The sequence below is a fragment of the Heloderma suspectum genome, chromosome 8, assembly GCF_057233095.1.
Source record: "Heloderma suspectum isolate Gila_16-S chromosome 8, 16-S_ref, whole genome shotgun sequence".
Classification (NCBI taxonomy): domain Eukaryota; kingdom Metazoa; phylum Chordata; class Lepidosauria; order Squamata; family Helodermatidae; genus Heloderma; species Heloderma suspectum.
The window spans coordinates 39,245,609-39,261,899 of record NC_139465.1 but is presented as its reverse complement, the minus strand read 5'-3'; the positions used below and the strand labels follow the sequence as shown (position 1 = coordinate 39,261,899).

The 16,291-nt window shown below is 42.5% G+C and overlaps 1 protein-coding gene across 2 annotated transcripts in view; it reads left to right on the top strand.

Annotated features, from left to right (window-relative positions):
- SLC7A6 (solute carrier family 7 member 6) overlaps positions 1-16,291 on the top strand; it is a 56,891-nt gene that overhangs the window by 31,140 nt on the left and 9,460 nt on the right. For both annotated transcript variants that reach the window (XM_084812068.1, XM_084812069.1), the window contains exons 4-5: positions 617-761; positions 2,536-2,659. In XM_084812068.1, coding sequence (XP_084668194.1) covers positions 617-761; positions 2,536-2,659 — 269 coding nt within the window. The remainder of the gene's footprint in view (positions 1-616; positions 762-2,535; positions 2,660-16,291) is intronic.

Below are 16,291 nucleotides of genomic sequence, written 5' to 3'. Positions count from 1 at the left end.
TTTGAACTGCTGTGAGCTATGTCTGTCTCTGATAATTACACATGAGTTGGATGTGTATTGAAATGAAGAATTTCTATAATTTAAGAGGCTTTTTGTTCAGATAGATGGGTGGAAGGGAGAGGAAAAAGGGGCTGGCCAATACATGCTGAACAAGGTGGTAGAATGAACTGTTTCATTGCAGGCTGGGAATGTCATTTTATGAGCTCTTCTCCATGTAAAACATGTACAGTGTTATGTGTTCATGCACATACACCCTCCCTCCCTCCCTCCCTCCCTCACAGTAAAATAGTACATAACACATCAAGAGACAGACTCTAACCCAGCCTGCACCCTTTTCTGCTAGTTTTCTGCATGCTGGGTGGGCTGTTTTGGGGTTGTTGTTTTTTTAATGAGAGGCAGCATTCAAATATGTGTTCCTCTCCTGTAGTCTGAGGTCCATTCTGCTATCTCATTCTTCTGCAAGTGCAGAGAAGACCTTACTTTGCTGCCTTCAAGGCACTTGAGTTTCTCTTTCATTCTTATTGGCTTATTTTCCATTCATGAGTACTAGAGTAAACAGTTATGTCTGGTATGTTCCAACATCATATTTATTTCTCTGCTTTTCTTTAACACACAGGATACTCAGAACACTTTCAGGACTCTTTCGAGGGATCATCTTGGAACCTTGGGGGCATTTCTCTTGCACTTTACTCTGCCTTGTTCTCATACTCAGGTTGGGACACCCTCAATTTTGTAACCGAAGAAATAAAAAATCCAGAGAGGTAAATCTATATTGAAGCTGTTGTTTGTTTGAAATACCTCACAGGGGTCTGTCACTGAAAAATAGAACTTGTTCTCAATAGCTGAAAAAATACGGTACTCTGACATTAACAGTTCTGAACCTAACAGGATTATGAAGCCTCCCTAAGAGAGATTCAGTAAGCAAAGCCTGGCTGGCAGCAGCAAATTGCATATAGAATTGGATCCAGGATTTTGATCCTGGATCCATATCCTGGATCTAGGGGAAGGGCTGTAGATCAGTGGTAGAGCATCTGCTTTGCACACAGAAGGTCCCAGGTTCAATCCCCGACATCTCCAGGAAGGGCTAGAAAAACTCCTGCCTGAAACCCTGGAGAGCCATTGCTGCCAGTCAATGCTGCCAGTGCCGGGCTAGATGGACCAAAGGTCTGACTCAGTATAAGGCAGCTTTCTATGTTCCTGCCTTCAGCAAGATGAAGGGCTTGCAGCAAGTCTCTCTGTCCAATTTTAGGGGATCCCCCCCCCAAACCACAGCTCACCCCACTCAGCAGAGTCTCCTGACATTTTCAACATGTAACATTTGTAACATTTTCAAGTGGCAGCAGCAGCAGCTGCAGGGGGGGGTGTTTCCTATAGGAAGGGGGGGCGGGGAAGTCCACTTCCCTCAGTGCAGTTGATCCAGCATAAATCTGGATGCAACCCATATTTGCAGGATTGGCGGAGTTGGACATAGTTGTCATTTATGACTAGATCTCTGTAATCCAAGTAGTACGGACTTGTAAATTAATGCTACATGTTCTATTTTATGAAAGTATATTGGCTTTTAAAACAGTTTTCAGAGATGTTTATGCTAATGTCAGCATCTTTTAATAGACAATATGAAGGTTGTCAAGGAAGGTGGGAGAATACCAAATGCACAGTATATAACCTTTCTGCCTTGTGTTAGGCCAGATTCTGATTGAGGAGATAACCTGTGTCTGAGCTGTAATACTCTGGACTGTAGGAGGGGGAGCACATGCCAGGATGTTCCTCCATGCAAAAAGAAAATTTATTGCACATAGAAAAGATGATATCAGGGAGAAGGATTGTAGCCTTGCCTTCTGCTGGGCATGCTGGTTTTCTGTGTGCAGTGATTTTTTGGCAGTGGGGAAGCAGTCATGTGAACCTCTCTACCTGCAGCTTGATGTAATATAACCCAGAACTTGGCCAAAGAGTGACAAAAATAAGTGTTTTTTTCTTGTTTAGCTTGTTTTAATGAAAATATTTGGGTTAAACTACATGTAAGATGAATTGTTTAGTGTGTAGCTGATCCTGTTCTTTTTTGTAAAAAGAACCTGTAGAAAAAGGTTTTTTTGTAAAAAAAAACCTGTAGAATTAATCCCTGCAGCCCCATTTTGGTTTGGGATGAGTGCACAGTGGGAGGGGAAGATTAAACCTCCCCCCCCAGTTTGCTTCCCAAAATCACCCCACCCCTGCCTTGCGTGGATTAATTTCAGGAAGCAAACAGGTGGGAGGAAGGTTTAAATCCTCTCCTGGTGTGCGCTGTCCTGATCTGAATCAGGGCCACATGCTCTTACTCGCTAAGTTTTTAAAAAAAGGCTCAGCAACACACTATGCAAGTAACATACCAAGTAGTTTCACCTTTAGTTTTCATATGAGGCTTAAATCAGCTGAAATGTAATTGTAAATAGCTGATATCCCAGATTTCAAGCAAGTATTTAAAGAGAGAGAGAGAGACAGAGAGAGAGAAAGGACTACTTCTAAGTTGTTGTTGTTGTTTTTGTTTCATTTAACCAGGAACCTACCTCTAGCTATTGCTGTTTCTATGCCAATTGTGACAGTCATCTACATCTTGACTAATATAGCTTACTATACAGTGCTGGATATTAATGATGTACTTTCTAGTGATGCGGTGGCAGTGGTAAGTCTGATACCGGTATATTTTTTAGGATTCTTGTCTTGAGTTTGCACTTCCCTTTTAGGAACTCTTATCTCGAACTGTGTAGCCTTTTGCTGGGTGTAATGGCCCAATTTCTATATGATCTACAGTTTGGGACCACTGTATATGACCTGGCTGACTGCCTTTTCACTTCACCAGCCTTCTGGGGATTGGAACCTGGACAGCCATCTGTCAGGGATGCTTTGACTTGGATTCCTGCATTGAGCAGGGGGTTGGACTTGATGGTCCTATAGGCCCCTTCCAACCCTACTCTTCTATGATTCTATGAATAATCTTTTACACTTGAGTAAATTGGCAGACATCCAGAGTGAAAGAAATTTGGAGCCTTATATATGTAGTGACTAACTGATGAAGTTTCATTTCCCCTACACTAGTTTTTAATTAGTAGACAGAAGGCCAGTTCAAACATAACAGCAGCCCATGGTTTAAACAACCCATTGGTTGTCAGGGACAAGCAGGAGAGAGTGGGCATGCTGCTGCCTGCAGTGCACCAGCTGCTTCTGCTTTTAATCAACGATCTCTGATTGGCCCGTTTGTAGGTTGTTGAGCATGATGTGTGAACCCAGTGCTCCTGTTTTGCGCATCACGCTCAACAATCTATGAACAGGCTGATTGTAGGTTGTTGATTAAAAGTGAAGTGGCACACACATGGGAGGCAGTGCACCCACAATCTTCTGCTTGGTGCATGATAACCCATGGGTCATTTAAATCATGGGCTGTCGGTACGTGCAAACCAAGCCAGAAGTACAGCTTGCGCAAAAAGAGTAGTGCAGAATTATTGGGCTGGATTCAGACTAAGTTAGTTGCACTTAGTTTCCACTGAAACTAATGGGACTTAACACTTCCCATTGATTTGAAAGGGAACTAAATTCTCCTACTGTAATCTGGATCCAACCCTTTATATTTATGGCTGTTGCTAGAGGTTGGCAAAATTGAATCGGGCATTCACTCATATGAACGTGTCGCCATATTTGCAACTCAAGAAACTCTGGGGTGAGGCACCACTTCAGGCGAGGCACCAGCCTGGTTAGAAGTAGCATGTACCAGCTTTGAGCTGCTTAGACTCTGTGCAAAGTAAAAATGTACTGGAGAGAGTCTGCCAGGGTATCAAATAAGGGACCCAAGGCAGGTCAGAAGCAGTGTGGAGAGCATGCAGTGCTCCAGACCAACAATTCCCAGTTTGATCATGATGACCAGAGCCCACTGCCAAGCTGCTGGCAGCTACAGGAGGGTGAGTAGGGTGAGGTTGTGGAAACCTATTGAGAACATTTTGCTTGTGGGCCCTCAACAGCTTAGCACCAGCCCTCTTATACCTTTTATTCTTTGAATAGCACAAGAAGTTTTGCAAATTGTCAGGTAATATGTGAAAGGTACTCATATGATATTTTCCATTCCATTGTTGTCTTTCATTGTCATGTTGCTTTTTTGACATTATTGAAATATTTTGAAGATACGTTGTTTCCTATGTACTTAGTTACCTAGTTGTTGAAACATGTAATGTTTGAACTTACCGATATCAAGCTGATCCCGATGATACCGATATCATCACTGCTGTGCTTTTTAGTCCTGCTAAAACTTTTATGATGACTAGATCTCTGTTGTGTTAAGAGGTTAGTATTTGCATCCAGTGTGTGTGTGTGTATGTGTGTGTGTGTGTGTTTAAAACAGATTTGAAGACTTGGGGTCTTTGGGGCAGTGTTCACACAAAAACAGCTACCTCAGTTTAATGAACATCCTTGAATTTGTTTATTGTAGAAAGATGGAAATATGTTCTGGAATAGAAAGATGGGATATTAGAGGTGTAATATCCCAACTCCGTTCCCTTGGTTGTGTAAACCTGTAGTTAGCTAATTATGATTGTTTCATGCTTTTCCTGCAAGGGTCTCTGAGTGGTATTACTCTCTCAGCCTTGTGAGGTAGGTCAGGCTGAAAAATGGGTATTTGCCCAAGGCCCAAGGGTCTTTGCTCAAAAAATGGGTTTGAGCCTTGGCTTCCGATGTTTAAGGCCATCGATCTCTCTATTACACCTCACCGGCTCCATAGGTTTTGGGCCTGCTCTTTTTCCAATGTGCCTTTCTCTGCTGTAGTGAACACATCAATTTTAATATAGGAGGCAGAACCACAGAGATCTCTGGAACTGGGTCTAACACTAGTTTGGTGGATGTGTGTCTATCTAGTGAACATAGCTATTTTAATATAGGAGGCAGAACCACAGAGATCTCTGGAACTGGGTCTAACATGAGTTCGGTGGACGTGTGTGTGTGTGTATGTGTGTGTGAGAGAGAGAGAGAGAGATTAAAACAAATCACATGAAAAGGTATGAATAGTTAGCAAACTAGTTGGCTTTCGCATGTAAATGTCAGTGTTAGGACAGTGTTAGGATGGGTGACAGGCCAGAACTTCCTTTGTAAGAAGCTGGGACTAGATGTTACAGGAGACATGGCTGCCACCAAAAGCTGCAGCTTCATGTTTCCTGCTCCTCGTTCTGTCCCAATAACATGTAGTTAAAAATATGAATGATGTGACATCATAGCAATCCACGTTTTCTCACAATGCTTCCTTGCCTTCTACTTGTGAGGCAAGGGGAGAACTTCGAGAACAAACCTGTCATGACACATACTTCGTTTTATTGTACATTACTTGGGAAGGAAGGAAGGAAGGAAGGAAGGAAAGAAGGAGGAGGAAACTGGGCTGCCTGGTTTCAAGGAAGTTTTGACTGCAGCATAATAAAACATTATAACAGATTCTAAACATGGTTCCAGTGATGTGAAACATGTTTTTAACCTGAGCAGATGTTCAAAATGTTGGGAGCAGACGCTCTTGAGTTATACAGGGCTCCTCTTCAGGCTGTATGAGAGAAAAAAAGGCCCATCTCTCAAAAATCTGCAAGGTATTTTAATGTGTACATTCGACTGCCTTGTTCCTCTTGCTGTAGAAGCATCCATCCTCCCTCCCTTTTAGGGTAGCTTGAATGTGATACTTTCTGAAACAGATGAATAACTTAGGACCACGTATAGCAATTGTCATCTTTTTGTGTTTACTGCTGTAATTCTAATGTGGTAAATTATTTTATTTACATATTGTTCATTGAAAAGTTCCCTTTTTTCTATTCCTTCTGAGCTTGGAAGTGCCTCATCTTTTCCTTCTTGCCTTTTTAAATAGCAGCCATGTTGGTTATACAGGATTGTTGCATGGGAAATCTTAAACAGTTGTGGAAAGGCTTCTGGAAACAATACAAAGACTTGCACTTCAGCTCTGGTTTAGGTGCTTACTATATATTCCTTGTCACACATCACCAGTTATTTTAAGGGGTTCCAGCAATTCAGCAGTGTCTTTATTTGGTTTAAACGTCTTTTCTGGAATTAAATCCCCTCAGCTTCTTTGTGTGTTTGTCCCCAACACTGGCTTCTGGCATCATAGAGCATATCTATACCACAAACCTAAAGTGTTTTGATAATTATCCCCTCTGACCAGGGAACTGTAGTTTAATTTAATTTAATTTATTACATTTATATCCCGCCTTTTTTTCTCCTTAAGGAACCCAAGGCGGCGTACACAGTCCTCCTCCTCCTCCATTTTATCCTCACAACAACAACCCTGTGAGGTGGGTTGGGCTGAGAGTCTGTGACTGGCCCAAAGTCACCCAGTGAGCTTCCGTGGCCGAGTGGGGGCTAGAACCCAGATCTCCCAACTCCCAGCCCAACACTCTAACCAGTACACCACACTGGCTCTCTGTGAGGAGCAGCTACTCTCATCAAACTACACTTCCCAAGATACTTTGGGAGAAACCATGATAGTTAAACTGGTATAAAACATATTAACTGGTAGTACATATATGCCCACTATGACCCATTGATTGGTAGTAATCCATTTGGTAGTAGTCTAGGTTGACAGATTCCTGTGAACAGTATTACATTTTTAAAATTTATTTTAAAGATTTATAACCTGCCTTTGATCAAATTATGTCCAAGGTAGTTTACAACAAATTAGAGCAATGCAAAAATAAAATACTAGACAATTAAGACGACGCTGTGGTTATTGCCTTACATGTTTAATTACCATTGGCAGCGTAGTAGCTGAAGGAGAGAATATAGAAGTGGTTTACAGTCAAAGATGGTGAGGACAAACAAGGAGAAGGGTGTGAGAAAAAAGAAATAGTAAGGCTCCCTACAGGAAGCCGTATGCCATTTTCTCCTCCTGAGGCAGGCCGCAGAGCATTGTGCATAGAATAAACTTTTCATTCCACTGATCAAATGTCCTCTTCCTCTTCCTGTTTTTATTTTAATTTCTGCCCCTCTTCAGTTTTATCTTAAAACAACCTCATTCTGCTTACAAGCCTGAATGATGTGCTTTTCAGAAGCTCGTGGTATTTTTCCTCTCTCTGGATGTTTTTACAGTCTCGATCAGTCAGCTTGGCTCTGAACTGCATTTGGGAGCAAGAGTCTACTTGCCTGTGTGTTTGATAACATAACAAACCTGTCCACATTCGGTGTGGGGTGGAGTGGGGCGGGGGGCGGGGAGCCAAGCATCAGCAGTGTGTCATTCTGATAGACATCTCATTGTCATGGATCATCCCTTGCAAGAGTATTTCACTTATGCCTGCAACTAGACTGGTTTCTTTCAGGTTGTTGACTCTGAATGCTCTATTCAGGAGGATAGAATTTCTCTTGTGCAAGAGATATTAGCACCCAGCCCTGTCCCTCAGAACTGCAAATACTATCTAGTCTCTTCCAACAAGGAAGCCATAATGTACAATGCTTTGAATTTTACTTTCTCAGAAGTAAAGACGTAAAGGGTATTTGTTTATTAGTAGATTTTTATCCTGTTTTTTCGGCTAGAGTCGTCAAAGTGGCTTACGGTACTTTTAGAATGCAGTGGATATACACCAGGAGGAAAGGAAAGGTTCCTCTTGTGCAAGCACTGAGTAATTGCTGACTCCTAGAGGGACGCTGCTTGCGCTGGTGTTTTCATGGCAGACTGTAGCGGGGTGGTTTGCCATTGCCTTCCCCAGTCATGACTACCTTTCCCCCAGCAAGCCGGGTACTCATTTTACTGACCTCGGAAGGATGGAAGGCTGAGTCAACCTGAGCCAGTTACCTGGGACCCAGCTTCCGCTGGGATCGAACTCAGGTCGTGAGGAGAGTTTTGGTTGCAATACTGCCAGGAACACACAGGCAAAACCAGCCTTCCCCAACTTGGTGCCCTTCAGATGTGTTGGACTACCCACACCCCCCAGCCAGCTGGGGATTGTGGGAGATGTAGTCCAACACATCTAGAGGGCACTAGGTTGGGGAAGGCTGTTCAAAACTAACAAAACAACCAGCACCGCTGGAGCAGAAGCTGGCATCTAATGTTCCTTCTTATAGAGTAGTTGGGGATAGTTGATCTTGTGGTGGGAGGAGCGACAGACCAACTGGAGCAGGCTTTGAATATTATTTTTGCCTGCCTGCCCCTCTCTCTTTCTCCCCTGTTCCTGTGGTTTACCCTGTGCATGTGTGTGTGGGGGGGAGAGGGGACATTCCAGCTTCAAGTAGCCCCTGATGTCTACATATGGCTGACTCACTCTCTCCCTTTTCAGAATGGAATGATGTAGCTACTGCTAATAAATATTAGGGCTGTGCACCGCTTCGGTCCAAATCCTGAAGCGGGCTGCTTCGGAGGTTCCTCCACATGATCTGAAGTGGATCAGATAGCACCGAGGTGCCCCGAAGTGAAGCGGCTCATTGCCGAGGCACCTCAGTCCACCTCAGAGCTTTGGAGCTACTGAAGCCATTCCCACCCAGACAGCCTGTCTCTCAATATATCAACTTGTAGAAGATTAGGGAGGGGGCGAGCAGGAGAAGAGAGGGGGAGGGGGAGGAGGGAGGGGGGAAATGGTGACACTTGGCAAATGGCAACTCTAGTTGCCAAATTAGGGCGGAACTTAACCCAACAGTCTCCAGTCAGAGACAGTGGTGGAAGAGGGGGGGAATACTGTATTTACTGGAGAAAAAAGCCTGCATTTATTCATTGTGTGTGAGAGAGAGCTGTTAGAGGTGATGGTTACTAGAGAGAGCTGTTAAGTTAGTTGGCTAGATCTGTGGTGTGTGTGTGTGTGTGCAGTGTTTGTACTGCAGCTTTGTCTTCCTTCTTCCTTCCCAATTCAACGATTCCCTTTCTTTCTTTTGTAGATTCTTTATTTAAATACCCAAACATTTAAGAAGTACTTAGTTTGAGTTTCCTCCTTTCCTTACTTGGTTCTTTGTCTCTCCCCCACCCCCCTGCACCTTCTCTAATAGGTTTTACCTTTCATTCTTATCTTGATGGTTTATTTAAAAAACCAAAAACAAATTAAAAAGTACTTTTCCTAGCCTTGCCTTATTCTTTAGCTCCCCCCCTTCTCAATTCTCAACCATTAGTTCCCCCCCTCTCATACAGTACTTTCCTTTCCTTGTTCTTGGCTCCCCTCCACCCTTCTCAATTCCTGTATTCCTTCCCTTCCCTTTTAAATCTCTTTTCCCTTAAAACAAACTTAAAACCCCTTTTCTGTTAGGATTATAGATAGTCCTCTCCAGCCTCCCCGCCCCTTTGCTTGTAGGTAGTTCAGTGTTTGCTTTTCTTTTGCTCGTGTGTGCGCGCGTGAGCGTGCTTGTGTTGTGGACAAGCAAACAGTATGTGGCAAAGCACTACACAGTCCACATTTCAAAAAACAGCAGGCAAAGCACGACACAACCTATATTATTTAAATGTTATACTACACTGTGTGGAAAGGCAATCCCAATATGAGGCATCTTCGGGGTCTTGGCAGGGGCGGAGGTGGGCAAGGTTTTGCTGGGACTAGCAGCACTAGTAGGTAAGCTGGCTGTCCCCAGTCCAGGTAGTGCATCCAGGTGTAGTAGCGCAGCAGAGTGTGGAGTCCACAGCCTGGATGCCAACTTTATCTGGCCCCAGATTACGAAATTTAGTAGTACTAGGGGAGAGGAGTTATTTGCAAAACTTCTGTGGAAACAATGACAAGTTATAGCTCTTTGCATTGAGAGTTTTTGTTGGGGAAAAAAATCAAATTTTAACTCTGCCTAGCACAAAAACTACTGGACCAAACTGTCTGAAATTTGTCAGGTGTAATCCCCTCCATGGGGGCTGACAGGTCCCCAAAACTCATGTATTTATCATGAAAACTGAAAAAGGTTTGGCCATTTCTATTTTCCAGTGCAAGTCAATGGGAAAAGTCATATCAGAATGATTTGGATATCTGAATCTCACTTCATAACTGAAGCAATGTGAATGGGGTCCAGATTGGTCCGAAGCAAAGTGGGGCTGCTTTGGAAGGTCCGAAGTGGCATCTGAAGCAAAGCAGGGGGTCTGTGCACAGCCCTAATAAACATGATTACTTTTGAAGTGCTCTTCAAGTACTTGAAAGGTTGTCATAGAGAGGAAGGCCAGGATCTCTTCTCCATCATCCCAGAGTGCAGGACACGGAATAATGGGCTCAAGTTACAGGAAGCCAGATTCCGGCTGAACATCAGGGAAAACTTCCTGACTGTTACAGCAATACGACAATGGAACCAATTACCTAGGGAGGTGGTGGGCTTTCCCACACTGGAAGCATTCAAGACGAGGCTGGACCACCATCTGTCAGGGATGCTTTGACTTGGATTTCTGCATTGAGCAGGGGGTTGGACTCGATGGTCTTGTAGGCCCTTTCCAACCCTACTATTCTAGGATTCTATGAAGTAGCTTGCATTTCTGGTTCCAATGTGTTGGAACAGGTTGTGTTTGCATATTCTCCCAGCCATTAATTCATGTTGTGAATGCACTCTTGAACTCCCGAAGAATCTCTAAGTAAAAGTACTTTGGGGATGGCTGAAGTGTTTCTCTATTCAATGGCTCTTCCTCTCTTATATATTCTGTTTGTGGGCATATTTCAGAAAACTGGTTGTTCATGGTATATTTCTGGCTGTGTGATAATGGTTCTGTTTAAACACTCTTCTATTCTATTTGGATCAGGCCCATAGAATTCTGTGAATGGGGCAGAGTGATTGCACAATAAAAGCCTAATCAGGAAGCAGCCCCAGAAAATAGGCAATCTTACAGCTCAGGTCTGTGCATATATAAGCAGGAGTAAATCTTGCTGAATTCCATGGTTCTCACTATTCCTAAATGTTTAGGAATAGCAGTTGATTGATAAAATTTGGGAGACTATGAGCATGTATAAACTTACTCAGCAAGTGGAGCGAGCAAGGAATCCTAACTTGAAGAATGATATTATAGCACCATGGTTTCCATTCATTTCCTATGTTGAAGCTCTTAAAATTTATGATAAAATTCCAACCAAGTACAATTGCTTATATTTTTCTGATTAATACACATATACACACAAAATGACATACACTCACACACACTCTTTATATGTTCTATAACTTGCATTTTTACTTTAGTTAGGTATTGTGCTCCTACTTAGGACGTTTTGTTGTAGACGTTCCTTAAGCATATCAGTTATAGACTGAGATTTATAATTACTGAATTCCTTTGTTTCTTTAGTGATTTTGACATTCTTTTTCTCCTTTTTGTTACCTTTATTTTGTTAACTTTAATTTGAAATAAAATTTTCATGGGGGTTGGAAGGAATGCAGCCTTAAAAATAGCAAATCTAGAGGCTGGGACATAGTTCAGAAATTCTGAAAGAAATCAGAGCAAAGAAGAAGACCATCAGTCTAGGCAAGGCGGTGGAAGCAGGCAGGAATCCAGAAGGGTTGCAGTTGAAAATTTTGCTCCATTTAGAATGGAAGAGAATTGATAGAAATTCTGGGAGCTAGAGAGTTGTATATGTCCAACAAAGAACAAGAGATGGAAATACACTCTTAAGACACTAGAGGTTGCAACAGAGCCATGCCAGGGAGATACTTCCTCCAAAATGTTTTTTAAGATCAAAATATCAATTTTTATGCAGGTTGCAGGAAAGCAAATTAGAAATGATAGCATTCAGAGTGTTCAAAGTGCACCACATCTTTACAACAAGCCACCATCATCAGCAACATCATCCTCATATTGCAAGTATCAAGTTGAGACTGAGAGATTTTGGAACCCAAAGCCTAGTTTGAGCGTCTGAAATATAGCGGGCAAACCATAGGTTAGAGCTGCTTGTATATTTTTTGTTGGGGTTTTGGCCTGTTAGTGCTTGGCTTCATAAGTGCACTTCCATCTAGGGATGGGCTGAATGCTTTGCCCATTCTGGGTGGGGTCCAACCCCCTGGAATCCGTCTGGGCCAGCTCCGCTCCGTGGCAATCCTGCAGAGCTGGCTCCACTCTGCTGGAGATACGGCTGGCTGCCATTGCCGTGCCATATCGCTGGGGTAGGGTAAGTGAGTCTCCGGATGCAAATGGCATAGTGGACGCCATTTGCGGCCGTAAAGCTGGTAGATTAGCCTAAATGCAGCTGTAAATGGCCTCATTGGGGTCCGTGGCGGAATTCTCCCCCATCCCTACTTCCATCTCCATGAGGCAGCAGCCTCTGAAGGCAGAGCTGTGGACATAACTATGAGTTATCCCCCAGCCAGCTTTACGGGTGAAACAAGATTTGAACCAGGAGATTTCCAGAATGGCAACTCATATTCCTGGACTGCACCAGCTGCCAGCTGAAGCTCACACTCTAGCCTGTTATGTATGTATGTATGTACGTATGTATGTATTTCATTTCTATACCGCCCAATAGCCGAAGCTCTCTGTATGTATGTACGACTTTTGCTACTCCTGCCTCATCTCCTTCAGAAACCTCTGATTCCCATAGAACACCTAAATGTAACGGATACTTAGCACATTTTAATTACATATGAAGATCACAGAAATTTTAATGTTCCAAGCATATTTTTTTTTAATTTAGGAGAGTTAAATATTTATTATTTTATTTTATTGTTATATTTATATCCCGCCTTTTCCTTCAAGGAGCTCAAGGCAGTGTACATGATCCTCTTCCTTTCCATTTTATCCCCATAGCAAGCAACCTTGTGATGTAGAGTTAGGCTTGAGAGTCAGTGACTGGCTCAAAGTCACCTGGTGAGCTTCCTGGCTGAGTGGGGACTTGAACCTGGGTTTCCCCAGTCCCAGTCCAGCACTCCAACCACTACACCACATTGGTTCTCCAATGTCAAATAGAGTAATTCAAGTTGTTTGGTCTTTAAACAAGCTTCTTAAATTTTCACAGTGTTTGATCATTCTCTTGCAATTAATCCAGGATAGCATCCCAAATATAAGCTCTCCAGGTTCAAATCCACAGCCAGAAGCTCCTGACACCTTGCCCCCATGTTCCCCTTCATTAATATCTGTCCAGTGGCCTCTGCCGCTTTTAAGGTGAAATGTATGGATATATGTGCTTATTTGAAATGTAATCTTTCTTAGGAGGGTTATTGGGGCTTTAACCTTAATCAGATCTCTTTATTAATCCACTTACTCTTCTTCTTTTTTACTACTTTCTGGCCACAGTTCAGGAGAAATTCTGCTCCTGGACCTGTCAAACCATAGTGTAAATAATTTAAATCTTTTAATGCTTCTTGCTCTTCAGACTTCCTCAGAAGAGGCCCTGACTCTTATGAAATCGAACATCCCCATACTGGTAGCTTTCTCCTGTTATGGTGGACTAAATGCTTGCTTCTGTAATAGCTGCCTGCAGGTAGGCCTTGGATCACAGCCAGGTTATTATCTCGATCCTTCTTCATCAGTGATTGATATGTCTGTAGAAAAAAAAGGTTGAACGCCGATTAGAAGCAGATCTTCTGTGAGACAGCTTGATTCTTAGTTGCGTGTTAGTCTTTAGTGGCACCATAAGTCCAGAAAGGGTTATAAAACTATTGACAGAACTAATATCTACCCTTTTGCTACTCCTAACCATGGATTTCGTTCAGGGCATTTAATGCATGCATCCCTGCATTTGTTTTCTCTGTCTGCATCGTTGTACCGAGTAAGGAAACTTTGGTTCTAGTTTTCTCTTTAAAAATAACAATGATTTATATTAACTCTTTGTCCCTTGGCAAGTACATTTTTGGAAGATGTAAGTGAGTCTGCATGTGAATATGTAGAGCCATCTGACAGGGATACATTGTACAACCTTCTAAAAGGCAGGAAAGTGTTAGTCTTTGTTGTCTGCGGTTGTAAATGGCTTCAAATTCCTGCGTGGCCCTGAGTGTTCAGCTCTGAACTGCAATAGGTAGAAAATGGCATTCAGGACATTCAAAGCACTCTCTCCCTCTCTCTCTCTCTCTCTCTCTCTCTCTCTGCGCGTGCGTGTGTAAAAGTAAAAGGCACCACTATTGTGTCACATCCTGAAATGCATCCTGCTTCTGCAGTTATACATTGGGGAAGAAGAACCGTTTAAAAATATGAGGATAGTATTCCCAAACTTGAACACAGTGAAAAATAAGGCACTGAAGCAATAGTTAATACACTGTATGTTTAGACTAACTTATGCAGACAACTTTGCACTCCAGTGGAAATTAGTCTTCAAGTCAGTCCTTAGAAAGTTAGTAACAGGGTATTTTTAGCATTTATATAAGTAAAACTGTAGCTTGCATTTTTTGATGTTGGTGTTTCCAAATAAAGAAGCCCTCCACTGCTAGCAATCTAAGGGCAGAGCTCCCTATTATAAAGAGGATGAGGTTGCCAAAGAAAATTGAAGTTTTTTGTAGTGTGTCTTCCCTGTGCCAGCCCGTAATGTCCATTTTGACTTAGCATGTCATTATACATGTGTCTTGCTTGACCCTTCCCCAGTGCTCCACATTATTGGCTGGTTGGGCTGGAGAAACACAAATTGTAATATCAACGGGAAATGGGGCATGTTGATCTAGATGAGACTTCTCCAACACTATGTCCTCCAGATATTTTTGACTGCCATGCTCATCAGCCCCAGCCAGCATGACCAATGGTTAGGAATTATTGCAGTTGGAGTCCAAAAGATCTGGAAGGTACCAGGCTGGGGAAGGCTGATCCAGACTTGGCAAAGGGGGAGCAGGGAAACTTGACACAGGGCTGCTTTTTCAATGGCAACCCTGTGTCCTCTGTAATGTGGTGCTGCATCTCAGGACTGCATTTCTAGTTTACAAGTTGCAGGGATAAAAAAGAACTCAGACTGTTTGTTGTCATTTCTAGTTTTTTGGCAGAAAGTACCATAATACTGTAAAAGACAGATAGTTGTGTCAGAGGAATGCTGCTTGTGATTGTGTGTGTGTGTGTGTGTGTGTGGGTGTGTGTATCTCCAGAAAGAACAAAGAGGAGTCATCACATTACATTAATCCTAGGCACACCTTAATAAAACCTGAGTATCTGATCAATGATGAGGGACAGAATAATATTGCTGGTTAGAATAATTTAGAGTGGGGTCTTATAAAACAGAAGTATGCAATATTACTGTACTAGGGAAAGAGATCTGGGGGCTAGAAATAAAGCCCAGGAATTCTTCGAACGGGTGGAGCATGATTGTAACAGGAATTATTTTGCTTTAGTACCTCAAACCAGCGGTTCCCAACCTTTTTTTTGTTAAATAGTGAGAAAAGTCATTGTTTGACTTCATTCAGGACTCACTTGCCTGTTCTAATCCACCACTTAAAAGCGAAGTCCTTGTGCTACACAGTTCATGACATCTACAGGTAGGACGTGCACAAAGTTTTCATGGTCTGTCATTTGAAAATCACGGGTCTTAAGACATGAAAGTAATACCTATGACCTGGCTAGCTGCTAACTCCTCCATCTATTTCTAGCTCTTGAAATCTTGCATGTATGTGAAATTGTAATGACCATCAAACTTGACAGGATGACCGTACCTAATGCTTGAAGCTCCTTGAGACACTTTCCCCAGCTTGGCAGATATTGGGGCTGCCACAGTATTGTGATTTTGAAGGAAACAGAGCTTTCAGAACTGCCATCATGAGATTTCTGGATATGATTGGTGTGGTGTCAATGTTAAGTTCCAGTATCTGTTAAGGAATACTGTAGATATTGTCTTGTCAGTGTGTGTTTGTTACAGAAGGTGATGTGCCAGGGCTAACCATCTCATCATATTAAATGTCCTAGGCAGCACACTTGTTTTGTAAATGACATACAGAACCTTTTAAAATACATTTAAAGAAACTGGGCGCTGGTTGCAATCTGTTTAGCTATGGAACTACTTGGGTATAGACTAGGTATGCAGTAATTTGACTATACATTTGACACTTGTCAGTTCAATAGTTCCACATAATCTTTTTCTCCTGTGCTAGTAAGGGGGCTGGCTTGTTTCTTAGGATAGTGATGACAACGATTTTGTTTTACTATTTTTACAGCAAAAAGTGATTTACAGACTAGTGGTTCTTTATTCTTGTGAGGACTTCCTCATCTCATTTTATAGATGCAAATCTAAGGCAGAGAAATCCCACTGTTTCTATGGCCATGTAAGTCCACACTTAGGGCCAGTTTACATGTCATGCTACACTATGGTTTGGCCATCCTCACACTTGCACATTCCCTTCTTACCCCTCTGCTCATGTGTTCCTGTTATCTCCCTGACTTCCTTTTTTGAGCAAACCATAATTTTCATCTGAATTGGCAAATTATGGTTTGCACTGGTATTGGGAATTCAGTTTCAAGGTG